This window comes from Mobula birostris, chromosome 9 (genome assembly GCF_030028105.1).
Source record: "Mobula birostris isolate sMobBir1 chromosome 9, sMobBir1.hap1, whole genome shotgun sequence".
Taxonomy (NCBI): domain Eukaryota; kingdom Metazoa; phylum Chordata; class Chondrichthyes; order Myliobatiformes; family Myliobatidae; genus Mobula; species Mobula birostris.
The window spans coordinates 144,580,648-144,608,605 of NC_092378.1; the positions used below are offsets into that span (position 1 = coordinate 144,580,648).

Below are 27,958 nucleotides of genomic sequence, written 5' to 3' on the forward strand. Positions count from 1 at the left end.
GAGTTAGTGAGTTGTGAGCATGATATGTTGGCACCAGAATCATGGTGACACTTGGGGGCTGCTCCCAGCATGATTCTCACCCATTTACTGTGACAGAAACAATGCATTTCACTGTACATTTCAATGTACATGTGACTAATAATCACCAAGGACTCCCATCGCCCACGACATGATCACTTCTCATTACTACCATCGGAGAGGAGGTACAGGAGCCTGAAGGCACACACACACAAAATGCTGGAGGGACTCAGCAGTTCAAGTAGCATCTATGGAAATTAATAAAAATTGGCATTTTGGGCTGTGACGCTTCATCAACACTTGATCCTGTGTCCTGATGACTGTTTATTCATTTCTGTAGATGCTATCTGACCTGCTGAGTTCCTCCGGCATTTTCTGAGTTTTGCCTTGGATTTCCAGCATCTGCAGATTTTCTGGTTTGTGCCGGGAGCCTGAGGATATGTACTCAACATTTTAGGAAGAGCTTCTTTCCTTCTGCCATCAGATTTCTGAACAATAAACCAACCCATGAGCACTACCTCATTATTTTACTCTCTCTTTGCACTACATATTCAATTATATGTGTGTATATAATGTGTGTGTGTGTGGTGGCATCAGCTCTAGACTTCAAGGCAGATGGTACTGAGTTCAAACCCAGCTGGGTCCCAACCTAGGTGTGGAAAGGATGTTTCCCATGGTGGGCGAGCCTAGGACAAGAGGGCACAGCCTCAGGATAGAGGGGCGCCCTTTTGAAACAGAGATGCGGAGAAATTTCTTTAGCCAAAGGGTGGTGAATTTGTGGAATTTGTTGCCACATGCCAGGTCATTGGGTGTATTTAAGGCAGAGATTGATAGGTTCTTGATTGGACATGGTCTCAAAGGTTACAGGGAGAAGGCTGGAAACTGGGGTTGAGGAGCAGATTAATAAAAACAGGATCAGCCATGATTGAATAATGGAGCAGACTTGATGGGCCTGGTGGCCTAATTCTGCTCCTATGTCATATGGTCTTATGATCAACCTGGACAGCAGCAAAAAGAAAGGCCTGGCAATCTACTTCCATATCTTGCCACGAAAACCTTATGGACCCTATGTTCCATGAGGTCACGAAGACTCGGACTCAGCAAAATGACTGAACAACAAATATGTGTGTGTGTGTGTGTGTGTGTGTGTGTGTGTGTGTGTATATGCGTGTGTGTGTGTGTGTGTATTCGTGTGTACTGTATAATATTTCTTATTGTAATTAATGTATTGCACTGTATTGCTGCCACAAAACATTTAATTTAATGACATATATCCGTGATATTATTGTGTCTAATTCTGAAATAAAACTAATCTCCTGTTAATGGTCCTTCATGCTCTTGCTAATTCTAGTTGACAATTCCCATACATTCCTAACCAGTCACTCACCTTCTGTTGTTTGTTTGCCTTGTGGGTATTGCTGCCGAGGCCAAGTTTTGTTGCCTTACAAGAGATAGTCATGATCTTCTTGAACGGCTACATTCCTGCCGATGAAGATACTCACACGATGCTTTTGCGGGGAGTTTCATGATTTGACTCTGTGATAATGGAAGGGGCAGTGATCTATTTCCAAGTCTGAATGGTGTGCAACCAGGAGCGAAGTGGTGGACACATTATTTTCACTAAATACGTACCCTAACATAGAACAGTACTGCACAGTACAGTCTCTTTGGCCTACAATGTTGTGCCAACCTCTTAACCTACCCCAAGATCAATCTGATGTTTACCTTCCACAATGTCCTCCCTTTTTCTTTTGTCCGTGTACCTATCTAAGAGTCTCTTAAATATCCCTAATGTATCGACGTCTATCATCACCCCTGGCAGAGGGTTCCACGCACCCGTCATTCTGTGTAAAAAAAAAACAAAACAAATGTACATCTGACATCCCCTTTATACCTTACAACAATCACTTTAAAATTATGCACTCCCATATTGGCCATTCCTGTCCTGGGAAAAAGGTCTCTGTCCAATTAATCTATGCCTCTTATCATCTCTATCAAGTCACATCTCATCCTCCTTCACTCCAAAGAGAAAAGCCTTAGTTCACTCAACCTATCCTCATAAGAGATGCTCTAGGCAAAAGTGTGTGAATTGCCATTATTAGGGATAAGGTCCTTGGGAAACTAGAAGGTCTGAAGGTAGGTAAGTCACCACAGGGTTCTATAGGAGGTGGCTGAAGAGATTGTAAAGGCATTAGTAATGATCTTTCAAGAATCATTTGATTCTGGAATGGTTTCAGGAGGTTTGGAAAATTGCAAATGTCACTCCACTCTTCAAGAAGGGAGAGAGGCAGGAGAAAGGAAATTATCGGCCAGTTAGTCCGACCTCAGTGGTTGGGAAGATATTGGAGTTGATTGTTAAGGACGTTGTTTCAGCTTACTTGGAGGCATATGATAAAATAGGCAAGAGGACTAGAATATAAGAGCAAGGATGTAATACTGAGGCTTTATAAGGCATTGGTCAGACTGCACTTTGAGTATTGTGAGCAGTTTTGAGCCCCTTAACTAAGAAAAGATGTGCTGGCATTCGGAAGGGTCTAGAGGAAGTTCACGAGAATGATTCTGAGAATGAAAGGGTTAATGTTTGATGGCTCTGGGCCTGTACTCACTGGAGTTTAGAAGAATAAGGGGGGGGGATCTCGTTGAAGTCTATAGAATATTGAAAGGTCTAGACAGAGCGAATATGGAGAGGATGTTTCCTATAGTGGGTGAATTTAGAACCAGAGGACACAGATTCAGAATAGAGGGATGTCCATTTAGAACAGAAATGAGAAAGAATTTCTTTAGCCAGTGTGGTGAATCTGTGGAATTAACTGTCATGGACAGCTGTGGAGGCCAAGAATTTGGTATATTTAAAGCAGAGTTTGATAGGTTCTAGGTTAGTCAGGGCATCAAAGGTTACAGGGAGAAAGCAGGAGAAAGGGGTTGAGAGGGGTAATAAATCAGCCATGATGGAATGATGGAGCAGACTTGATGGGCCAAGTGGCCTACTTCTGCTCCTATGTCTAATAGTCTTATTTTTGGAAATGTCTTGTTTTCAATTTACTTGAATTTAGCTGTTTAATTGGTTAGTTGTTCTGTATTGGAATTTCAATAGAATTTATTGTTATCAGTAGTCTGGTATAAGAACACCAGGCCACCTTTGTTCACTCTTTTTTTTACTTTTTGTCTCTCACTCTGGCTCTTCCCCCATCATCTTCTTGGCTCTTGTACTATTAATAAAATGATCGTAAACTACCAGTTTTATGCCTAATTCCTGATGTCTGAAGAACCTTTGGATCTCAAAAGCATCAGGATCCCACACACGCCTACCTGTACACCTCCTTTAAGCTGTTCCACCCTGTTTGACAAGAACTTTCATCATCCGTCCTAATGTCTCCTTATGTGATTCAGTGTCAAGTTTTGTTGCAAATCATGCCTCAAAGCATTCTGGGATATCTCACCACATGAAAAGCTCTTGAGTTGTTTCCCAGACTTTATCCAAAGCCCCAACAGTCATGCTTAAATCAACTATCTTTTGTTTGGGACTTTTATTTATAGTATAATTCAGTTGATTTGTCATCCCTTGAAAGGAGGATCCTTCCATGTTAAGTTACTGACTCTTCAGGCAAAAATATTTAGCTGATACCTTACTCCTAATCACATAGAAGTGCTTAAATGTCTCGTACTAACTAATAATGATATTACTCATGCAAAGTAATTGCACTGAAAGTCACCATCCAGGCCATGCTCTCTTCTCACTGCTGCCATCCGGAAGGAGACAGCATCAGGCTGTTGAACCACAGAGGATATCTTCACTCACCCCAATACTGAACCTGTGGACTCACTTTTAAGGACTCTGCAACTTGTGTTCTCGATGTTTATTTATTTATTAATAAATAAATCCTCTCATTGAGGCTTGGAACAAACTAGGCTCATTAGATAACTCTGCCTAATAGCCACATGACTCAGTATTGCATGGGTAAGGGTGAGAAGGCCACCTTTAATAAGCAAAAAACATCTAGGGTCAATATGACTCAGGTTCAACCAAACAGGAAAACTGGAATGTTCCATTGAGAGTGTGGAAACTGTATAACTACGGCCCTATTCAAAGTTATCATTTGGCAGAAAATAACAGAGCTTACACCAGCATAAAATTAAAGTGGAAGTATAATTACAGATATTTCAACTTTAACTAAAGGTTAATTAAATATAAGTAAATTGGCCCATTCCTGTTAAACCAGTCTAAGTGTGCACATAAGCGTTGGAGCTCATTTCTGGAGTAGTCGAGTGCTTCATTTTGATTACTCATGCACTGACCCACGTTCTGCATGAAAGACACCAGCCACAGTTCAAACTTCCCTTGTAGACCATTACGAACGAACTGGCAAACTCAGGGGTATTGGCAAGACAAACCCAATTGGCTGGCAACGTTCCTAAGATGAGCAAACGGCTCCTTATATTAGCAGAAACCAAAATACTAGTCCTTGAAACCTAAATAGCAGAACACGCTTTGCAGAAAAACTGCTAAAATAACATATCTAATAGCATAACAATAGGGATACAACAAAACATGTTCTTAGCCAGGCATTATATTATTATTATTAGTTTTATTTTCCTTTTGTATTTGCACAAGTTTGTTTTAATGTGCACATTTTCATTGAGGTTTCTCATTGATTCGATTGTGTTTCTTTCTATTTACTGTGAATGCCCGCATGAAAACGAATCTCATGGTGACATTTATGTACTTTGATAATAAACTTGCTTTAAAATTTGAAATGTTTGCCACCTCAGAAACCACGGGGGATTTTTCACGGAGTCTTATCCAGATGCTGTGCCTCAGTGTCTTGTTTTGCAGTGCTGATCTTCTCGCATGTGGTTTCATACTGCTGCTGTCTTGACACTGTAACACTCGGTGGCAACTTTACTATGTACACCTGCTCATTAGTGCCGTTGGCAGCAACTCAATGCATAAGTGCATGCAGACATGGTCAAGAGGTTCAGACCAAACATCAGAATGGAGAAGAAATGTGATCTAAGTGACTGACCATCCAATAATTGTTGGTGCCAGACAGGGTGGTTTGAGTATCACAGAAACTGCTGAGCTCCTGGGATTTTCATGCACAACAGGGATTCCCGACCTTTTTTATGCCATGGATCCCTACTGTTAACCAAGGGGTCTGTGGACCTCAGGTTGGGAACCCCTGCTCTAGAGTTCACAGAGAACGGTGCTAAAAACTGAAAGCATCTAGCGAGTGGCAGTTCTGTGAGCAAAAACACTTCCTTAATAAGAGAGGTCTGAGGAGAATGACCAGACCGGTTCAAGCTGACAGGAAGGCGACAGTAACTCAAATAACCACACGTTCAACAGTGGTGTGCGGAAGAGCATCTCTGAATGCACAACATGTTGAACCTTGAAGTGGATGGGCTACAGCAGCAGAAGACCACACTGGGTCCCACTCCTGTACCTCATAAAGTGGCCACTGATGAGAGCTTTCTTATTGTAAATCCAGGTAGGGAATCACTAAGGGAGTGAATAGAAAGTAAAATAATTTTAAGCAGATTTCTTTTAGCAAAATCTTTCATTTCTTTTTCTGGAGAATAGAAAAAAAAAGTGCATTTTGGGTTGTCAAGAGGGGCAGGGTTAGAGAGAACAAGGTGAATGTTTGCGGCAGGGTGGAGACCGAAGTTGTCCAGGTGACTCAGAGATGATTGAAGTGGATTAAAAAACAAGAACAAAACAAAGTCGGACTCTGAGGCAGGATGCAGCGGTTGCTGGAAATGTGATATAAAAGAGTTACTGGAAATCCCCGGCAGCTCAGATGGAGTTTGTGGCAAGAGAGAGAGAGAGAGAGAGAGAGAGAGAGAGAGAGAGAAAGAAAGAAAGAAAGAAATTCAGCACCTCATCTTGCATTGGAACTGGCCAGTTGTGGTGCAAACTGGAAAGGTTGGTTATCTGAAATTGATCAGAACTGAGAACTGCACCGGAAGCTGAGCCTGCATTGGGTTTTGCTGGAACAGGCAAGAGAAAGCAACGTAGAAGGCAAAAGACTCTGTCACTCAGTGTAAGTCCTGGTTTCACCCTGCTTTGGTAAAGCAAGAACGTGCAACAAATCCCGGACAAAACTGATAAGAGTACGAGATAATGGCCACACTTAGACCACATTTGGAATATTGTGTTCAGTTCTGGTAGCCTCATTACAAGAAGGATGTGGAAACTTTAGAAAGGGTGCAGAGGAGATTTACCAGGATGCTGACTGGATTGGAGACCATGTCTTATGAAAATGAGTGAGCTAGTGCTTTTTGGTTTGGAGCAGAGGAAGATAAGAGGTGACTTGGTATAAGATTATAAGAGGCATAGATCAAGTGGACATCTGGAGACTTTTTCCCAGGGTAGAAATGGCTAACAACAGGGTCATAATTTTAAGGGCATTGGAGGAAAGCAAGGAGGGGTTGTCAGAGATGGTGGTAGGTGCATGGAATGTACTGCTGGGGCTCATGGTAGAGGCAGATACATTAGGGGCATTCAAGAAGCTCTTGGATAGGCACATGGATGATGGAAAAATGGAGGGCTATGTGGGAGAGAAGAGTTAGATTAATCTTAGAGTAGGTTAAAAGATTGATGCATCATGGGCTGAAGGGTTTGTATTGTGCTGCAATTTTCTATGTTCTATGTAATTGATGGGAACATGAGGAGAATAAATTAGAAGGGAAATTAGTGAAGGAATGGGAGATATCATGAACTGAAATGGGCTCCTACCAAATCATAAGGAAATATGGTAACAGAGTAACAGGAAGGGTTGTAACTTATTGGGTATATTAAAATCAAAGGTTGATAGGTTCTTGATGAGTAAGGATGGTAGGGTACAGGAATCATGGTGTACAAAGGCTGTAGTTAATCTACACAAGAAGAAAAGAAAAGCTTACGAAAGGTTCAGAGAGCTAGGTAATGTTAGAGATCCAGAAGATTATGAGACTAACAGGAAGGAAATTAGGAGAGCTGGAAGGGGCCATGAGAAGGCCTTGGCAGGCAGGATTAAGGAAAACCCCAAGGCATTATCCAAGTATGTGAAAAGCAAGAGGATAAGATGTGAAAGAATAGGACCTATCAAGTGTGACAGTGGGAAAGTGTGTATGGAACCAGAGGAAATAGCAGAGGTACTTAATTAATACTTTACTACAGTATTCACTATGGAAAAGGATCTTGGTGATTGTAGTGATGACTTGCAGTGGACTGAAATGCTTGAGCATGTAGATATTAAGAAAGAGGATGTGCTGGAGCTTTTGGAAAGTATCAAGTTGGATAAGTCACCGGGACTGGATGTGATGTACCCCAGGCTACTGTGGGAGGCGAGGGAGGAGATTGCTGAGCTTCTGACGATGATCTTTGCATCATCAATGGGGACGGGAGAGGTTCCGGAAGATTGGAGGGTTGCAGATGTTGTTCCCTTATTCAAGAAAGGGAGTAGAGATAGCCCAGGAAATTATAGACCAGTGAGTCTTCCTTCAGTGGTTGGTAAGTTGATGGAGAAGATCCTAAGAGGCAGGATTTATGAACATTTGGAGAGGTATAATATGATTAGGAATAGTCAGCATGGCTTTGTCAAGGGCAGTCGTGCCTTATGAGCCTGATTGAATTTTTTGAGGATGTGACTAAACACATTGGTGAAGGAAGAGCAGTGGATATAGTGTATATGGGTTTCAGCAAGGCATTTGATAAGGTACCCCATGTAAGGCTTATTGAGAAAGTAAGCAGGCATGGGATTCAAGAGGTCATTGCTTTGTGGATCCAGAACTGGTTTGCCCACAGAAGGCAAAGGGTGGTTGTAAACGGGTCATATTCTGCATGGAGGTCAGTGACCAGTGGTGTGCCTCAGGGATCTGTTCTGGGACCCTTACTCTTCGTGATTTTTATAAAGACCTGGATGAGGAAGTGGAGAGATGGGTTAGTAAGTTTGCTGATGACACAAAGGTTGGGGGTATTGTGGATAGTGTGGAGGGCTGTCAAAGGTTACAGTGGGACATTGATAGGATGCAAAACTGGGCTGAGAAGTGGCAGATGGAGTTCAACCCAGATAAGTGTGAGGTGGTTCATCTTGGCAGGTCAAATATGATGGCAGAATATCGTATTAATGGTAAGACTCTTGGCAATGTGGAGGATCAGAGGGATCTTGGGGTCTGAGTCCATAGGACGCTCAAAGCAGCTGCGCAGTTTGACTCTGTGGTTAAGAAGGCATACGGTGCATTGGCCTTCATCAATCGTGGAATTGGATTTAGGAGCCAAGAGGTAATGTTACAGATATATAGGACCTGGTCAGACCCCACTTGGAGTACTGTGCCCAGTTCTGGTCACCTCACTACAGGAAGGATGTGGAAACCATAGAAAGGGTGCAGAGGAGATTTACAAGGATGTTGCCTAGATTAGAGAGCACGCCTTATGAAAACAGGTTGAGTGAACTCGACCATTTCTCCTTGGAGTGACGGAGGATGAGAGGTGACCTGATAGAGGTGTATAAGATGATGAGAGGCATTGATCGTGTGGATAGTCAAAGGCTTTTTCCCAGGCCTGAAATGGCTGCCACAAGAGGGCACAGGTTTAAGGTGCTTGGGAGTAGGTATAGAGGAGATGTCAGGGATAAGTTTTTTATGCAGAGAGTGGTTAGTGCTTGGAATGAGCTGCCAGCAATGGTGGTGGAGGCGGATACAATAGAGACTTTTAAGAGACTTTTGAATAGGTACATGGAGCTTAGAAAAATAGAGGGCTATGGGCGAGCCTAGTAATTTCTAAGGTATGGACATGTTCTGCACAACTTTGTGGGCAGAAGGGCCTGTATTGAGCCTGTAGGTTTTCTATATTTCTATGATGTCAAATGTTATTGGGGAGAAGGCAGGATGTCAAAGGTTAAGGTGAGTAGACTTGAGCGGATGATAAATCAGCCATAATGGGATGCCAGAGCAGGCTTGATGGGCCAAGTGGAGCTTCTTGGCTTGAGTTATAAGGAGAGATTGAATAAGCTGGGATGGTTTACACTGGAGTGAAGGAGGCTAAAACGTGACTCAGTAGAGGTTTATAAAATCATGAGGGATGTAGCTAAGGTGGATAGTCACAGTATTTTTCACAGGATAGGGCAGACTAAAACTAGAGGAAATGGTTTAATGTGAGAAGTGAAAAAAAAAGAGGTCTCAAAGGCAAGTTTTTCAGGCAGAGGGTGGTAGATATATAGAATAAGCTGACAACAGAATTGGTAGAGGTGGGTAAGATTACAATTGTTCATTTGTTATGTGCTGTGGCATTATGGGCCGTGTCTTTACAAGACAGTTGACCCCAGTCATTGTCAATACTCTTCAAAGATTGTCTGCCTGGCATCAGTGGTCACATAACTAGGACTTGTGATATGCACCAGCTGCTCATACGACCATCCACCACCTCATGGGACTCGGATCAGGGGTCTACACCTTGCCTAAGGGAACCTGCAGGTTAGCAGAGGGAAGAAGCTTAGACCTCCTTTGGTAGAGACATACCTCCACCCTGCCACCCAACAATTACAATGCTTAATAGAAATTCAGGGAGTACATGGATAGGATAGATTTAGAGAGTTATGGGCCAAATGCAGGCAGATAAAACCATAAGATATATAAGCAGAATTAGGCCATTTGGCCCATCGAGTCTGCTCCACCATTTCATCATGGCTGATCCAATTATCCACTCAGCCCCAATCTCCTGCCTTCTCCCTGTATCCCTTCAAGCCCTGACCAATCAACAATCAACCTCTGCCTTAAATATACATACAGACGTGGCCTCCACAGCTGCCTGTGGCAAAGAATTCCACAGATTCACCACCCTTTGACTAAAGAAATTCCTCCTCATCTTTGTTTTATTCTGAGGCTGCGTCCTCTGGCCTTGGACTCTCCCACCTTAGGAAACATCCTCTCCATGTCCACTCTATCGAGGCCTTTCATCATTAGATAGGACTAGCTTTGACAGGCACTTTGATCGGTGTGGACAAAATAGACCAAAGGGCCTATTTTCATGCTATAGAACTCTATGACCCTAACTCCTGTGTTGAAAGTGGCCCCACACTTTTGCACATGTGGGCTGATGGACAGACAAGGTTTGCCGCACCCAGCTCTCAACTGGTGTGCAGGGTAAAATTCTGAAAAGTGATTATCACTAAGTTATTTTCCACAAGAGGTGCTCTGCTGAAAACTGCAGTAGGCGTTGTCAGCGATGTCACAACACTGTCACTTTGCACATTGTACTGTGAAGTGTAGGATCCATCACTTCTCCTAATGGTTTCTGCTGACAGTGAATGAAATGCAGGCTGTATGAGCTATGAGATCAATAGGTCGCATCACAGAGCAGCTAGTAAAGACTCTACCACATGCTGGTTTGCATTGTTCCTATTCACGCCTCGTGGTGCATCAGGTGGCATTTTTTGCCTTTTTTAAAATTTATTCATTTAAGGGATGTGGGTGTCACGAGCATTTATTACTCATTCCCAGCTGCCCTAGAGAAGGTGGTGTTGAGCTGCCTCCTTGAACCGATGCAGCAGTCCCTGAGGTGTAGGTACACCCACAATGCTGTTAGGGAGGGGATTCCATGATTTTGACCCAGCGACAATCAAGGAACAGCGTTAATGCTTCCAAGTCAGGATGGTGAGTGACTCGGAGGGGGATTTCCAAGTGGTGATGTTCCCAGGTAACACTCGCAATGCGCTGGAGGAACTCAGCAGGTCAGGCAGTATCCGTGGAAATGATGAGTCGACGTTTCGGGCCGGAACCCTTCGTCAGGACTGTAGGGGGAGGGGGCAGAGGCCCTATAAAGAAGGTGGGGGGAGGGTGGGAAGGAGAAAGCTGGTAGGTTCCAGGTGAAAAACCAGTAAGGGGAAAGATGAAGGGGTGGGGGAGAGGAAGCAGGGAGGTGATAGGCAGGAAAGGTGAAGAAGGAATAGGGAAAAGCACAATGGGTAGTAGAAGGAGGCGGAACCATGAGGGAGGTGATAGGCAGCTGGGGGAGGGAGCAGAGTGAAATAGGGGTAGAGGAAGGGAGGCGGAGGGAATTACCAGAAGTTGGAGAACTTCTGGTAATTCCCTCCCTTTAGCTGCCTATCACCTCCCTCATGGTTCCGCCTCCTTTTACTACCCATTGTGTTTCCCCTATTCCTTCTTCACCTTTCCTGCCTATCACCTCCTTGCTTCCCCTCCCCCACCCCTTTATCTTTCCCCTTACTGGTTTTTCACCTGGAACCTACCAGCCTTCTCCTTCCCACCCTCCCCCCACCTTCTTTATAGGGCCTCTGCCCCATCCCTCTGCAGTCCTGACGAAGGGTTCCGGCCCGAAATGTCGACTCATTGTTTCCATGGATGCTGCCCGACCTGCTGAGTTCCTCCAGCGTGTTGTGAGTGTTGCTTTGACCCCAGCATCTGCAGAGTATTTTGGTGTCCCCAGGTATCAGCTACTCTCGTCCTTCTAGATGGTGGTGGTTGTGGGTCTGGAAGCTGCTGCCTTAGGAACTTTGGTGTGTTGTTGCAGTGCATCTTGTAGATGGTACACACTGCTGCAACTGTTTCCTTAGCATTTGTTTGAGTTTTTTTTAACGAGACTGAGTTGCTAGTTTGACGCTCAACGTGTAAGGAGTGGGCTGGATTCGAACCTGGGTCCACTGGTCTCAAAGTCCAGTGCTGATGCTGCTATATCACTGGCTGGCTATGCCGGTGTGCGTGGTGGCTGTGAACTGCACCGTAGGGTAGGTAGATGTTAAATGCTGACGGGCAAGTAAAAGGGAGTGGATTACTGAGAAATAATGAGTGGAGTGAGGTTGATGGGAATACTCTAAGAGTTGCTATTGATTTGATGGGCTGAATGTCAAAAGGAAATACAAGATTAGCTGCTGGCTAAAGCCAACAAATCGTCAGCTCTTTGAAGATAAATCATGGACAGAAAAGCCCTGGCCAATAACCCAGTTGGCAGGATTTCTTTCCAAAGAGCATGCTGGTGTGATTTATTCCAAATAAAACCACTTTTATGAATAATTTACTTGGGCATGAGTAATAATTGTGCCTGGACGGAGGGGTGATGATACGTCTCTCCCAAAGTTGGTGTAAGGCACTCTTTCCCTCCACTCGATCACCCTTGGGCAAGGTGTAGCATCTGTTTAGCTCCCCCCACCGACCAAGGTCATGTAAAACCATGGAAGCAGTGCTGGATGGATGTATGAGCAGCTGGTGCTTATCACAAGTTCTGGTTGTGCCACCACTGACAATCTCTGAAGAGTATTGATAATGGCTGGGGTCACCCCTCTTGTAAAGACACTGCCCAGCAGAAAACAATGGCAAACCACTTCTGTACAAATATTTGCCAAGAACAATCATGGTCAAGGACCATGGTGGCCCACGTCACGCGAAACGGCGCATGATGATGATGATGATGATGATGATGATGATGATGATGATGATAACTTGTACAACGAGATCCATTCTCCAGGCTAGTATGTCAAAGTATTGTTCTGATCTTTGTAGCCTTATAGTATCAAATAGACTCAGAAATAGTGGTACATAAACTCTAGGAAATCTGCAGATGCTGGAAATCCAGTGCAACACACACAAAACGCTGGAGCAACTCAGCAGGTCAGGAAGTATCTATGGAAAAGAATAAAGGGTCAATGTTTCGGGCTAAGACCCTCCATCAGGACCTGTCCTGATGAAGGATCTTGGCCCAAAACGTCAGCTCTTTACTCTTTTCCATAGGTACTGCCTGGCCTGTTGAGTTCCTCCAGCATTTTGTGTGTGTTGCTCAGAAATAGTGGTTGTGAAGATGTTACGATGACCAGAATTGGAATTAGCTTTATTATCACTGATGTATATATCATGAAATGTGTTGCTTTGCAGCAGCAGTACAATGCAGGCCTAAACATTACTGTAAATTAGAAAATAAGTCAATTGTGCAAAAGAAAATAAGTGTAGTGAGGTAGTGTTATGGAGATCATGGTCCATTCAGAATGATGGAGAGGGAGAAGCCAATCCTGAATCAATTCGTGGGGGTCTTCAGGCTCCTGTTCCTCCTCCCTGATGGTAGTAATGAGAAGAGGACGTGCTCCGGAATGGTGAGGGTCCTCAATGATGGATGCTGCCTTCTTGAGGCACCGACTCTTGAAGATTTCCTGGTGGGGAGGGTTGTGCCTGTGTTGGATCTGGCTGAGTCTATGACCCTCTTCCTGACTTGGATGGCAGAATTGATGGCTTTGTGGCAAAGTTCGTGGACAATATGAAGATAGGTGGAGGGGCAGGTAGTTTTGAGGTAGAGAGGCCTCACCAGTGCTTTATAAAGCCTCAATATAAATTCAAAATTGTTTTATATTCCATCTCAGTAGCCTCCAAACTGATGGCACGGACATCAATTTCTTGTACTTCCAATAATTGCACCCCTCACCATTCCCCATTCCCATTTCCCTTTCTCACCTTGTCTCCTTACCTGCCCATCACCTCCCTCTGGTGCTCCTCCCCCTTCCCTTTCTTCCATGGTCTTCTGTCCTCTCCTATCAGATTCCACTTTCCCCAGCCCTTTATTTCTTTCACCAATTGACTTCCTAGCTCTTTACTTCACCCCCTCCCGGTTTTGACCTATCACCTACCACCCTGTACTTCTTCCTCCTTCTCCCCACCTTCTTACCCTGACTTCTCCTCTGCCTTTCCAATCCTGATGAAGGGTCCCAGCCCGAAACGTCGATTGTACTCTTTTCCATAGATACTGCCTGCCTGCTGCGTTCCTCCAGCACCTTGTGTACCTTGCTCAATCTTGTTTATGCCATTTCCTGTACACAAGTGTGCTTGCTGCTCCGGATCCAGTGTAGCACAAAAATAAAACAGAAAAAGATCTCTTTTAAATTTACAAAAATCCAGAGCAGCGCACATAAGATGCTGGAGGAACTCAGCAGGTCAGACAGCATCTATGGAAAAGAGTAAACATTTGTTGTTTCAGGCTGGAAAGGAAGATGAGAAGTCAGAGGAAGAAGGTGGGGGGCAGGGGAGGAAGAAGTCACAGGTGGTAGGTGATAGGTGAACCCGGGAGAGGGGAGGGGTGAATTAGAGAGCTGTGAAGTCCACTGGTGAAAGAGATAAAGGGCTGGAGAAGGGGGAATCTCATAGGAGAGGGTGGAAGACCGTGGATGAAAGGGAAGGGGCTGGAGCACCAGAGGAAGGTGATGGACAGATAAGGAGATAATGTAAGAAAGAGAAATGGGAATGATGTGGGGGGGGGTGAGGAAATCAAATGCTATATTGTGTTCTAACAGGGTGATCGTTTAGCACTATGTGAAGTAAATGTATGTTACATTTTTAGAATTCTCTCCTCCAAATGAGAGATACTCTTGCTGAGAATGTTCAGGGATATGATCAGAAACCTCTTGTGGATGACAGGAATCAAGGGCACGAGGGACTGAAAGTGTAAAACTCACCGTCTTGTTGATTTCTCCACAGTTATGGCAAACACGTGCAGCACTTTAAGGTTCTTCGTGATAACGAGGGCAAATATTATTTGTGGGAAGAGAAGTTCCACTCCCTCAATGAGCTCGTGGACTTCTATAGGACAACTACAATTGCAAAGAAACAACAGATTTTCCTGAGAGATACAAAGCCTGACGAAGAGGTAAAATGATTGTAGACGTCGTAGAAGAAATTGTATGTGTTCTTGTGTGTGTGTGAGCAGCCTGTGAATGAGGGACAGTGATGGGGTGAATTCCCTCAGCCTTTCTCCCTAAGGTTAGGATATCAAGATTTAGAGAGCGTAGGTTTAAGGTGAGAATGCTGAGATAGAATAGGAAGCTGAGGGGAATATTTTCCATTCCAGAGAGTGGTACATAGCGTGGTAGGTACTGCCAGACAAAATGCTTGAGGCAGACACACTAATAACGTGTGGGTAGTGCAATAGCATAGCAGTCAGCGTAACACTTCACAGCGCCAGCTGTAGGGTCAGGATTCAATTCCTGCCGCTGTGTGTAAAGAGTTTGTATGTTTTCTCTGCAAGCATGTGGGTTTCCTCTGGGAGCTCCTGTTTCCTCCCTCATTCTAGAGGTGTACAGATTAGGGTTAGTAAGTTATGGCATGTTATGTTGGTGCCAGAGCATGGCAGTACTTCCGGGCTGTCCCCAGCACATCTTGAAATGTGTTGGTCAGTGGTGCAAACAATGCTTTTCACTGTATGGTTCAAATGTACGTGTGACAAATAAAACTAATTTTTTAAATCTCTTGGACATGTAAAAAATGCTTGGACGGGTACTTGGATAGGAAAAAATTTAGAGGGGTATAGGGTAAATGCAAGCAAATGAGACTAGCTTAGATGGGCATCTAAGTCAGCGTGCTCCAGATGGTCCAAAGTGTCTATTTAATACCGTATGACCTGATGATTCTTAAGTGTTCAGGGACAAAGAGGGATGAACAATACTGTGAATGTTCACATTGCCTGTGATATCTACATCCTGTGAATGAATGAGTGAGTGAATGGATGGATGGATGGACGGATGAACGAATGTGTGAAACAACACACGATATTCATGTTCTAAAGTACTATTTGATATTTACGAAGGATTGTCTTGTATTGGTTAAATTGATGTCTGATCTGTGCACTATTTTGCTCAGGATGTTCTAAATTCTTGTGTGGCAGGTGGATAAACCCGTTTTTGTGCAGGCTTGCTTTGACTTCTCTCCGCAAGATGATACGGAGCTGAACTTCTACCGGGGCGACGTCATCGAAGTGCTGGACACCATGGATGCCAACTGGTGGAAAGGAAGGTGCCACGGCCGCGTTGGCTACTTCCCACGGAACTACGTGCAGCCAGTGATGCAGTGACGCCCAGCTGCAACCGGATCTGATCAAGAACATCAAGGAGAAGCCTTACAACGTACCGCTTCTGTTTTATGTCAGGCCTGGTCCCTGCATCAGTGACTACACTTCAAACGTACTTCATTGGCTGTAATGCGCTTTGGGATATCCTGAGATTATGAAGGACATTATATAAATGCAAATTTCTTCCTCATTGACTTAAGCACAAAAATTACAAGTAGTCAGACAGACTCTATGTCCCTTCCTTCCGTGTAGAGTTTTGTGCATGACTTTATTTGCTTTGCACTTGGATCTCTGAGCCTCATTTTGATGTGGAATATAAATTAAATCCTGAGAAGTTATCCAGAGGTCCAACGAAATAACAACCCCCAATTGTTGCAGCATTTCAGTTCATGTGTCAATGGCAAATCTCTGCTGTGTATGTAACATTTGAGGATGTTGTCAAACACAAAAGTTAAAAAAAAAATCATCTTCATAAATAAAATGTATAGTATGTAAATTTTTTTTGTCTCTTCCTTTTTCTTATATGGGATACGTACATACAGCAGCACACCCCGGGGCATCAAAGGTTGGACTTTAATTCCGGCAGCGTCTGTAAGCAGTTTATATGTTCTCCCCGTGACCGCATGGGTTTCCTCCAGGTGCTCTGGTTTCCTCCCACGGTCCAAAGACATACCAGTTAGTAGTTTAACTGGTCATTGTAAATTGTCCTGTGATTAGGCTAGCATCACATAGTGCGGGTTGCTGGGTGGTGTGACTCATTGGGCTAGAAGGATTTGTTCTGTGCTGTATCTCTAAATAAAGAGAAATAAATTATATTACCTTATCTCGTAAATCCTCGTGCCTTAAAAGGATTAAGCAGCTTAAGGTTGCTTGTGTGTCTTGATAACCTAAGATAAGAAGGTACAGTAAATAAAATAAAAATATAATATAATCAAGTAATAATGCAACGCTGAGGCTTTGTGAAGGGTTGATTAGGCTACACTTGGAGTATTGAACATGGCTTTGGGCACATTATGTAAGAAAGGATGCGCTGGCATTGGAGAAGATCCAGAGGAGGTACATGAGAGTGATCCCAGAAGTGAAAGGGTTAACATATGAGGGAAATTTTTAATAGCCCTGGGCCTGTACTCACTGGAATTTAGAAGCATGAAAGGGTGGAGGTCTCATTAGAACCTTTCAAATATTGAAAGACCTAGATTAGAGTGGATGTGGACAGGATGTTTCCTGTAGTGGGAGTGTCGGACCAGAGAGCATGGCCTCAGAGTAGAAGGACACTCCTTTAGAACGGAGATGAGGAGGAATTTCGTTAGCTGGAGGGTGGTGAATCTGTGGAATTCATTACCACAGAAGGCTGAGGAGGCCAAGCCATTGGGTGCATTTAACCAGAGATTGATAGTTTCTTGATTAGTAAGGAAGCCAGAGGTTATGGAGCTTAGAAAAATAGAGGGCTATGGGTAAGCCTAGTAATTTCTAAGGTAGGGACATGCTCGGCCCAACTTTATGGGCCGAAGGGCCTGTATTGTGCTGTAGGTTTTCTATGTTTCTATGTCATGCGGAAAATGCAAGATTTTAGGGTTGAGAAGGATAATAAATCACTCATGATAGAATGACGGAGCGGACTCGATGGGCCAAATGGCCTAATTCTCCTCCTATGTCTTATGGTAGCTTTCAATGGGAAATATCTAACTGAGATTACTGATCGCCATTATCTTACACAGTGGTGGATGTAGGAGGAACAGAGTTCAAGAATCTAGTTTAAAGTCCGAGCAGTGTATTGCTTAAGCCATGTCGATGGGTTGAATGGCATAATTCTGCTCCTATATCTATTGTCACAGACAGCTGTGGAGGCCAAAGTCACGGGTATATTTAAATCAGAGGTTGATAGGTTCTTGATTAGCAAGAGCATTAAAGGTTATGGGTAGAAGGCAAGAGAATGGGGTTGAAAGGTCATGGCCTGGAATATTGACTGTTTATTTTTCTGCATAGATGCTGCCTCACCTGCTGAGTTTGTCCAGCGTTTTGTTTGTGTTGCTCTGGATTTCTGGCGTCTGCAGAATGCCTTGTGTTTATGATACAGTTTCCTATTCCTAGTTAACCTTGAGAAGGTGTTCATGAGCTGGTTTCTTGAACCACTGCAATGCCCATGGTGTGGCTGCATCCATACCACAGTTAGGAAGGAATAATGACAATGCATTTCCACGTCCATTTTAATTCCACGTCGCATTCCCATTCTGATATGTCTATCCACAGCCTCCTCTACTGTAAAGATGAAGCCACACTCAGGTTGGAGGAACAATACCTTATATTCCATCTGGGTAGCCTCCAACCTGATGACATGAACATTGACTTCACAAACTTCCATTAATGCCCCACCTCTCCTTCATACCCTATCTGTTATTTATTTATTTATTTACTTACTTACACTCTCTCTCTCTCTCTCTCTCTCCTTTTTCTCCCTCTGTCCCTCTCACTATACCCCTTGCCCATCCTCTGAGCTCCCCCCCTCCCCCTTTCTTTCTCCCTAGGCCTCCCGTCCCATGATCCTCTCCCTTCTCCAGCCTCATATTCCTTTTGCTAATCAACTGTCCAGCTCTTGGCTCTATCCCTCCCCCTCCTGTCTTCTCCTATCATTTTGGATCTCCCCCTCCCCCTCCCACTTTCAAATCTCTTCCTAGCTCTTCTTTCAGTTAGTCCTGACGAAGGGTCTCAGCCCAAAACGTCGACTGCACCTCTTCCTAGAGATGCTGCCTGGCCTGCTGCGTTCACCAGCAACTTTGATGTGTGTTGCCTGAAATTCCAGCATCTGCAGATTTTCTCGTGTATGCATTTTCAAGTCAGGTTGATGTTATGTGTAATTCTGGTTGCCTAACTACAGGAAAGATATTCATAAGCATACAGAGAAGATTTGCAAGGATGTTGCCAAGACGTGAGGTCCTGAGTTATTGGAAAAAGTTCAATAGATTATGACTTTATACCCTGGAGTATGGGAGAATGAGGGGAGATTTGATAGAGGTATACAAAATTATGAGGGGTATAGGTAGGGTTAATGCAGGCAGGCTTTTTTCCACTAAGGTTGAATGAGACTGGAACTAGACGTCATGGCTTAAGAGTGAAAGGTGCAATGCTTAAGAGTGACATGGGGGGGAACTTCTCCACTCGGGGGCAGTGACAGCGTGAAACAAGTTGCCAGCGGAAGTGGTGGCTGTGGGTTTGAGTTCAGCATTTTAGAGACGTGGATGGGAGGGGCATGGATTGCTGTGGTCCAGATGTAGGTCGATAGGACTGTTTCGGTACTGCGACTATAACTATCCAGTCATTTCCCTTTAGGAATGGACAGGAACGATGCCTATCACAAGCCAGCCCAGAGCTTGATGTTGAGACAGCAGTGCCTTCAGACTGAATGTAGAGTTTGGAGGGTGTCAGGTGACTAAAAATCTAAAACCACCAGATCAGAAGATTAACTTCCAGCAAAGCACACCATTTGGAAATAAATCTGTGCAGCTTTTAACAATTGTTACGGGACATCTTTACATCATTCTGTTAGTTAGGAATGTGCTGATCAGATAAGCAATAGTGCATCAGCCAGCGAGGTAATACAGAACCTGAAAATCCCTTTCCCGTATCACTGCCCTCACCCACCTACCCGTGCTCCAGGGCAGAAAACAGGGTTAGAGTATCGCGGTCCTCGTCTTTCAAGTACCCTACAACTCTTGTTCTCAATATTATTTATTTATCATCCTAACTGCTCTGCATCGGCCTCCTGTTTCTTTTAGAATTGATTTTAAAGTGACTTCTTGTAGACAGATCTCATAATGGCATTAATATCCATCATGAAGTGCTTTGAGCAGTTAGTCATGGAGCGCATTAAAGCCTTTCCCCGGCTGCATTGGATGCTTTCCATGCACTTATTGCTCGAATCAATCCACTGATAATGCCATACCCTCTGCCTTCCACCTTGTCCTGTCCCACTTGGAAAATCAGCTGCTGTTTATCGACTTCAGTTTGGCATTGAACACCATCATAACTCAGAAACTGGTGTGGAAACTGTCCTCAAACAACAGGAATTCTGCAGATGCTGGAAATTCAAGCAACACACATAAAAGTTGCTGGTGAACGCAGCAGGCCAGGCAGCATCTCTAGGAAGAGGTGCAGTCGACGTTTCAGGCCGAGACCCTTCGTCAGGACTAACTGAAGGAAGAGTTAGTAAGGGATTTGAAAGTTGGAGGGGGAGGGGGAGATCCAAAATGATAGGAGAAGACAGGAGGGGGAGGGATGGAGCCAAGAGCTGGACAGGTGATAGGCAAAAGGGATACGAGAGGATCATGGGACAGGAAGTCCGGGAAGAAAGACAGGCGGGGGTCCCAGAGGATGGGCAAGAGGTATATTCAGAGGGACAGAGGGAGAAAAAGTAGAGTGAGAGAAAGAATGTGTGTATAAAAATAAGTAACAGATGGGGTACCAGGGGGAGGTGGGGCATTAGCAGAAGTTAGAGAAGTCAATGTTAGCGGAAGTTAGAGAAGTCGATGTTTCCGTCTGGGTAGCCTCCAACCTGATGGCATGAACATCGACTTCATCATCAACAACCATGATGACCATAAGATATAGGAGCAGAAGTAGGCCATTCGACCCATCAAGCCTGCTCCACCATTCAATCGTGGGCTGATCCAGTTCTTCCAGTCATCCCCACCCCCCTTCTTTCTCCTCATACCCTTTGATGCCCTGGCTAATCAAGAACCTATCTATCTCTGCCTTAAATACACCCAATGACTTGGCCTCCACAGCTGCTCGTGGCAACAAATTCCACAGATTTACCACCCTCTGACTAAAGTAATTTCTCTGCATCTCAGTTCTAAAAGGACATCCTTCAATCCTGAAGTCATGCCCTCTTGTCCTCGACTCCCCTACCATGGGAAATAACTTTGCCATATCTGATCTGTTCAGGCCTTTTAATATTCGGAATGTTTCTATGAGATCCCCCCTCATTCTCCTGAACTCCAGGGAATACAGCCCAAGAGCTGCCAGACATTCTCATACAGTAACCCTTTCATTCCTGGAATCATTCTCGTGAATCCTCTCTGAAGCCTTTCCAATGTCACTATATGCTTTCTAAAATAAGGAGCTCAAAACCGCACACAATACTCCAAGCATGGTCTCACAAGTGCATTATAGAGCCTCAACACCACATCCCTTCTCTTTATTCTATACCTCTGGAAGTGAATGCCAACATTGCATTCGCCTTCTTCACAACCGAATCTGAGTACAGAGAGGAAGTGGAGCGACTGGTGTGAGAACAACAACCTAAGTCTGAACCTGGAGAAGGTCAAGGAAATGATTGTTGACTTTAGGAAGGTACAGATGAACCATCCCCTGTGCGCATACATGGCTCCTTTATAGAGAGGGTTAAGTGCACCAAGTTCCTGGGAGTTCACAAGTTCACATCACTGATGACCTCACCTGGTCCCTCAATATCATCTCCCCGAATAAGATGGTACAGAAGCACATCCACTTCCCGAGGAGATGGAGGCAAGCAAGGCTGTCCCCCCACTCCCCATCTTAACGGGATTTTACAGGAGCACCACTGGGAGTGTCCTGACAAGCTGCATCCCATCTGGTCTGGGAGCAGCCAAGCATCCGACCGGAACTCCATGCAAAGGGAGAATGAGAACGGTTGAGAGGATCATGTGGGTCTCTCTACCATCCATCGGGGACATTTATTAGGAGTGCTGGATACGCAGGGTCCTTAGAATTATCAAGAATCGCACCCATCCATCCAGCATCCTCTTTGACTTTCTACCATCAGGCAGAAGACTCTGATGCATAAAGACAGGAACAGTCAGAATGGGAAACAGCTTCCCTCAGGCCATTAGGCTTCTGAACTCCCTGCGTCATTGTATTCGAAGTGTCACCGGATAATTTGTACTGTACCCTGCAATTTTTTTTTGCACTTTACTTTATCTATGCAGAATTCATTTGTGGATTTTATTCTTATTTTCCTGAGTTATTGTTTGTTATCTGTGTGTAATGTGAACTACTGTTCTTTACACTTTGGTCTGGAGAAACATGGTCTCGTTTGGCAGTATACATGTATTTAGTTTACTGACTATAAACTTGACTTGGACTTAGACTTGCAGACTCCAATCCGAGGTGGAGAGGGGATATGATTCGGTGGAAGGCATTGATGAGTAGATGATAGATATAATACGATGTACATATATACTGATAATAGAAGACAAGCAGTAGGGAAGATGGGAGAGGGGAGGAGGGGGAGATTGTAGATAGAAGTGTGGGGAAGAGGGAAGAATGGTAGGAAAGGGAGCTGGGAAGGGAAAGTAAGGAGAGGAACAAGGGAAAGTGGCGTGTCAAAGCATGCTGGGAATTTCTGTTTGTATCAGATCAGGGCTGGAAAAAAATCTCTTTATATGCCTTTGTCAACATTTCAGTCAGTCACAGAGTGTGCTCTATCAGTTATCAGCCTGTCTCATACCTGTAAAATGGCCCAGTGCCAACCAACAACTGGCCTGTAAGTATCTGCAAATCACCCTGTTAAGTAGTTAAAGATTTGACAGCTAATCAGTTAATATTGACATTAACATCACCATAGACCTTGATTTGTTGATCAAAAGCTGATTTTAATCATTGCCAGTGTCAAACTACAACAGTATGAACAAAGCTGCAAAAATAGGAAATCTGAAATGAGCTGGAATCTGCATCCTTTCTCCACAGATGCTGTCTCGTTTGCTGTTCTCGACTTTTTCTGAGTTACAGTACTGTGCACATAGGCATAGCGAGGATGCCTAAGAATTTTGCACAGTACTGTAGTAATTTTATGCACCGCACTTTACTGCTGCATCAAAAAAAAAGTCATGACATATCTGAGTGATGAGTAACTTGATCCTGATATGGGTTTCCACTGTGGACTGAGAGTGGGAAAGGGACAGGGAGAGGGAAACCATGGTTGGGAAAAGGGGAGGGAGTGGAAACCACCAGAGAAACATTCTATAATGGTCAATAAACTAATTGTTTCCAATCAAATGACCTTTCCTGGTGTCTCAATGCTCAGTGTGTCTGCAGCCAGACAACCTCCACCCCTGGCACTCCTCTGCCACCCGTCCCACAACCCTCCCGCTGTAATCCACCCTCACCATTCCCAACATCCTTTTTTCCACTTTGACAAATATAGTATTGTGCATAAGTCTTAGACACCTGAGCTATATACAGTGTCTATTAAAAGTATCCCCCCCTCTTAGAAGTTTGCATGTTTTATTGTTTTACAACATTGAATCACAGTGGATTTAATTTGGCTTTTTTGACACTGTCCAACAGAAAAAGACTTTCATGTCAAAGTGAAAATAGATCGCTACAAAATAATCTAAATTAATTACAAATATAAAACACAACATAATTGACTGCATAAGTATTCAACACCCCGCCCCCCCCCCACCTTTAATACACACCAAATCATCACTGGTACTGCCAATTGGTTTCAGAAGTCACATAATCAGTTAAATGGAGATCTGTTTTTGAAGACATGTGTAGTCAAGGTGTTTCAATTGATTGTACCAAAAATACACCTATATCTGAAAGGTCCAGCTGCTGGTGAGTCTCCTAGCAAAAACGACACCATGAAGACAAAAGAACATTCCCAGCAAATCCGTGAAAAGGTTATTGAAAAGCACAAGTCAGGAGATGGATACAAGAAGTCACTGACTATGCTTTGGAGTACAGTTAAGTCAATCATAAAGAACGGGGAAGAATATGGCACAGCTGTAAATCTGCCTAAAGCAGGCCATGCTCAACAACTGAATGATCGTGCAAGAAGGGGACTGGTGAAGGAGGCCACCGAGAGACCTATGACAACTCTGGAGGAGTTACAAGTTTCAGTGGATGAGCTGGGAGAGACTGCGCATACAACTGCTGCCCGGGTGCTTCACCAGTCACAGCTTTATGGGAGAGTGTCAAAGAGAAGGCCATTGTTGAAAAAAACTCACATGAAATCTCAGCCAGAGTTTGCCAGGAGGCATGTGGGAGACTCTGAAATCAGCTGGAAGAAGGTTCTATGGTTTGATGAAACCAAAAATTGAGCTTTTTGGCCATCAGACTAAATGCTGATTGGCGTAAACCAAAGACTGCTCATCATCAAAAACACACTAGCCCTACCATGAAGCATGGTGGTGGCCGCATCATGCTTTGGGAATGCTTCACTGCAGCAGGTCCTGGAAGGCTTGTGAAGATAATGGGTAAAATGAATGCAGCAAAATACAGGGAAATCCTGGAGGAAGACCTGATGCAATCTGCAAGAGAATTGCAATTTGGAGGAAGATTTGTTTTCCAGCAAGACAATGATCCCAAATATAAAGCCAAAGCTACACAGGAATGGCTGAAAAACAACAAAGTTAATGTCCTGGCGTGGCCAAGTCAGTGTCCAGACATCAATCCAATTGAGAATTTGCGGCTGGACTTGAAAAGGGCTGTTCACTCACAATCCCCATACAATCTGACGGAGCTTGATCAGATTTGTAAAGAAGAATGGGAAAAATTGCAGTGTCCAGATATGCAAAGCTGATGGAGACCTGTCCACACAGACTCAAGGCTGTAATTGCGGCTAAGGCGCATCTACTAAATACTGACTTGAAGGGGGTGAAAGCAACACTTTCAGTACGCTGGATGAACTCAGCAGCTCGGGCAGCATCAGTCAGAAATGATGAGTCGACGTTTCGGGCCGGAACCCCTCGTCAGGACTGAAGAATGAAAGATGGGGAAGGATTTGAAGAATGCTTGTAGCTTCAGTTGAAAGACCAGTAATTTGAAAGACAAAGGGGTGGGGGAGGGGAAGCATTGACATCATAGCCCTGAAAATGATGGGTAGTAGAAGAAGGAGGCGGTAACATGAGGGAGCTGGGGGAGGGGATAGAGTGAAATAGGGATAGAGGAAGGGAGGGGGAGGGAATTACCGGAAGTTGAAGAATTCTATGTTCATACCAAGGGGCTGGAGACTACCTAGACAGTATATGAGGTGTTGCTCCTCCAACCTGAGTTTAGCCTCATCATGGCAGTAGAGGAGGCCATGTATGGACATATCTGAATGGGAGTGGGAAGCAGAGTTGAAGTGGGTGGCTACCGGGAGATCCTGTCTCTTGTGGTGGACAGAGTGGAGGTGCTCGACAAAGCGGTCCCTCAATCTGCGTTGGGTTTCACCGATGTAGAGGAGACCGCACCGGGAGCACCGGATGCAATAGACTTGAAGGGGGTGAATGCTTATGCAATCAATTATTTTGTGTTTTAAATTTGTAATTAATTTAGATCACTTCGTGGAGATTTGTTTTCACTTTGATACAAAAGTGTATTTTTCTGTTGATAAGTGTTTATAAAAGCCAAATTAAATCCACTGTGATTCAACATTGTAAAACAATAAAACATGAAAACTTCCGGGGGGGCGGTGAATACTTTTTTTAGGCATAGTATATGTGCCTAAGACTTTTGCACAGTGCTGTATAGCTAGGGTGCCTAAAACTTTTGAACAGTACTATATTTGTCAATGTAGAGCAGAGAGCAAGCTTGTAAATCTGGCAGGGACAAAGGGTGTTGGGAATGGCGAGGCTGGAGTGCTGTGGGAGGGTTATAGGACAGGTGGCAGAGAAGGAGTGAGAGGGCAGGAGGTGGCGGAGGTGCAAACACACCCAGCCCTGAGTCACCAGGTAAAGTCATTTGATTCCGAATAATTGATTTATTGATCATCACAGAATGTCTCTTTGGTGCTTCCCACTCCTTCTCTTCTCCCTTCCCCTTTTCTAGCCCCTTCCCACTCTCAGTCCACGATAGACACCCATGTCAGATTCAGGTTTATCATCACTCACATACGTCATGAAAGTCGTTTTTACTTGTGGCAGCAGTACAAGGCAATGCAGAAAATTACTAGAGTACTTTGGAAAAACCTTAGACACCCTAGCTATATATACATGCCTAAGGCTTTTGCACAGTACTGTATGCTGTCAGTCTTTTCCACTTAGGTAGGAGTAGTGTGGGGGAATAAGCAATTCTGAGACTGAAAGCACATTCAGTATATAGAACAACAACTTGTGTGGTAACTTTTATTGTAAACACGCCAAAAATGTGTCATCAAAAACAACTTAAATCAGAAGCATGGGGACACGACCAAAGAACAGGTTAGAGAGGCAGGTTTAATGGACCATCTTACACCAGGAGGAAAGATAGAGAAGTTTAGGAAGGAGTCTGTTGCCCTGTCAGCCCTCTGGGACCACGTTCCTTTTCTCCTCCTCCCACAACCCAATCAAGTTCCACTCTCCCCTTCGAGCAGAGGACTGGGAGAAGACAGAATTAGAGGAGGGCGCAAAGTTTGGGGATATTGTAGGGCTGGAGAAAATGACAGCAATCAGAGCTTAACCGAAACTAATACATCTCTCACACAACTATCTCAGAATGGAGAACCCTGTAGAAACCAATTTGATCTACAGCTTCCACTGACTACGTAGGAAACACATTCAGACTTCTTTTAGATGTGACATTGCTTGCTCAAGCGAAGTATGCATACAGAAAAATGTTCACAGAAACCAGAATGACTGCATTTATACAGCAGACTCTTGACCAAAATGGGTTCTCATGGACATCCGTGAGGTTGTACTGTATGGACAGGCCGTCTCTGCTTGCCTTAGTATTGCAGAAGAGCTTAGTCCATGACCACTTCTGTGCTATTGTCTCTTCTGTGCCTAAGATGCAAAGAACAGAATAACATTGTTAGCAAATAAAACGGGAAACATAAATATTACCAACAACTGTCATGAGGCCTGCAGGCCTCTGTAGTGAGCCATAGAGCATTGGGTTTCTAGGTTTCTAGGTTCACAAATCGTTGTCCTAACTAGAATTGTTAAGCCTTTGTGCTTTCTGTTTTGTCTTGTCAAGTTAATTGTGACTGGCACGGGTTTTCCATGTTCTATTTCATTTTAACTCTCAATTTGCGCAGATCGCAGGGTGCTTGTTTCGAGAATGATTTGTCTCACGGTGTCGCTCGGCCGTGCTGCTGATGCTGGGTTGGTATTCCTATGTAAAGCCTCTTGTTTCTCTCGTTCTACATGGGAGTCGGCCATTCATCTGCACCTGGGTTGAGTCGTTGCCAGCGCGCACTGTGGCGGTAATGAATATTCAACAGGGGTAAAAAGTAATCATCAGAAGTGGAACTGAAAGTGCTTATAAAATGTAAGCACTTGTAGTGTCCCGTGCCTCTCCTTATAAAATCTGGTATTGCTATTGTGGTGGAATGTTGGCATAGTAAGTAGTATATAGCTATTAAAGCACAGCCATCTGGGGTCAATTCTGCTGCTGTCTGTGCATTCTCCCCGTGACCACGTGATTCCTCCGTGTGCTCCAGTTTCATCACAGACTCGAGAAACATAACGGTTAGTAGGTTAATTCAGTCACATGGGTGTAAGTGGGTGGTGCAGATTCATTGGGCTGGAACATCTGGGCGAGTTCTACGTGATGCCTTGGTTGATAATTTTCCTTCAACAGCATCAGCAGGATGACCTACCTATTATAAGACCATGAGACTAAGAGACTTAAGGACACAATTGGGTCGTTTGACCGATCAAGTCTGCTCTGCCATTCAATCATGGTTGATTTATTACCTCTCTGATTCTCATTCACCTGTCTTCTTCCTGCTCAATCTTTGCTTTAAATGTACCCAACACCTTGGCCTCCACAGCCATCTGTGGCAATGAATTCCACAGATTCACCCACCCTCTGGCTAAAGAAATTCCTCCTCTGTTCTAAAGGGGCATCCTTGTATTCTGAGGCAGTGTCCTTTGGCCCTAGACTCCCCCAGTATAGAAGACATCCTCTCCACATCTGCTCTCTCTAGGACTTTCAATATTTGATAGGTTTTCGTGAGATCCCCCTTCATTCTTCTAAACTCCAGTGAGTAGAGGCCCACAGCCATCAAACACTCCTTTGTTATTTTGCCAATGGTATTGCTCAAATGGCCATTGTATTTCAATGCTACAACACTGTGGAATGTACTCTATTGGCTGGAAAGTGCCACAGGTTCCTGAGTGTGAAGCATAACGCAGAGAAACAGAAGCCATTTGGCCCCTTGAGCATGCTCTCCCCATT

The 27,958-nt window shown here is 44.2% G+C and overlaps 2 protein-coding genes across 3 annotated transcripts in view; one reads left to right on the plus strand and one right to left on the minus strand.

Annotated features, from left to right (window-relative positions):
- LOC140203156 (GRB2-related adapter protein-like) overlaps positions 1-16,323 on the plus strand; it is a 72,592-nt gene extending 56,269 nt beyond the window's left edge. For both annotated transcript variants that reach the window (XM_072269045.1, XM_072269044.1), the window contains 2 exons: positions 14,470-14,638; positions 15,653-16,323. In XM_072269045.1, the coding sequence (XP_072125146.1) occupies positions 14,470-14,638; positions 15,653-15,838 (355 nt within the window). In that variant the 3' untranslated portion in view covers positions 15,839-16,323. The remainder of the gene's footprint in view (positions 1-14,469; positions 14,639-15,652) is intronic.
- A 9,488-nt stretch (positions 16,324-25,811) lies between these two features.
- LOC140203157 (sodium/mannose cotransporter SLC5A10-like) overlaps positions 25,812-27,958 on the minus strand; it is a 192,052-nt gene continuing 189,905 nt past the window's right edge. Inside the window, exon 15 of the mRNA XM_072269046.1 lies at positions 25,812-26,559. Within this exon, the coding sequence (XP_072125147.1) occupies positions 26,366-26,559 (194 nt within the window). The 3' untranslated portion in view covers positions 25,812-26,365. The remainder of the gene's footprint in view (positions 26,560-27,958) is intronic.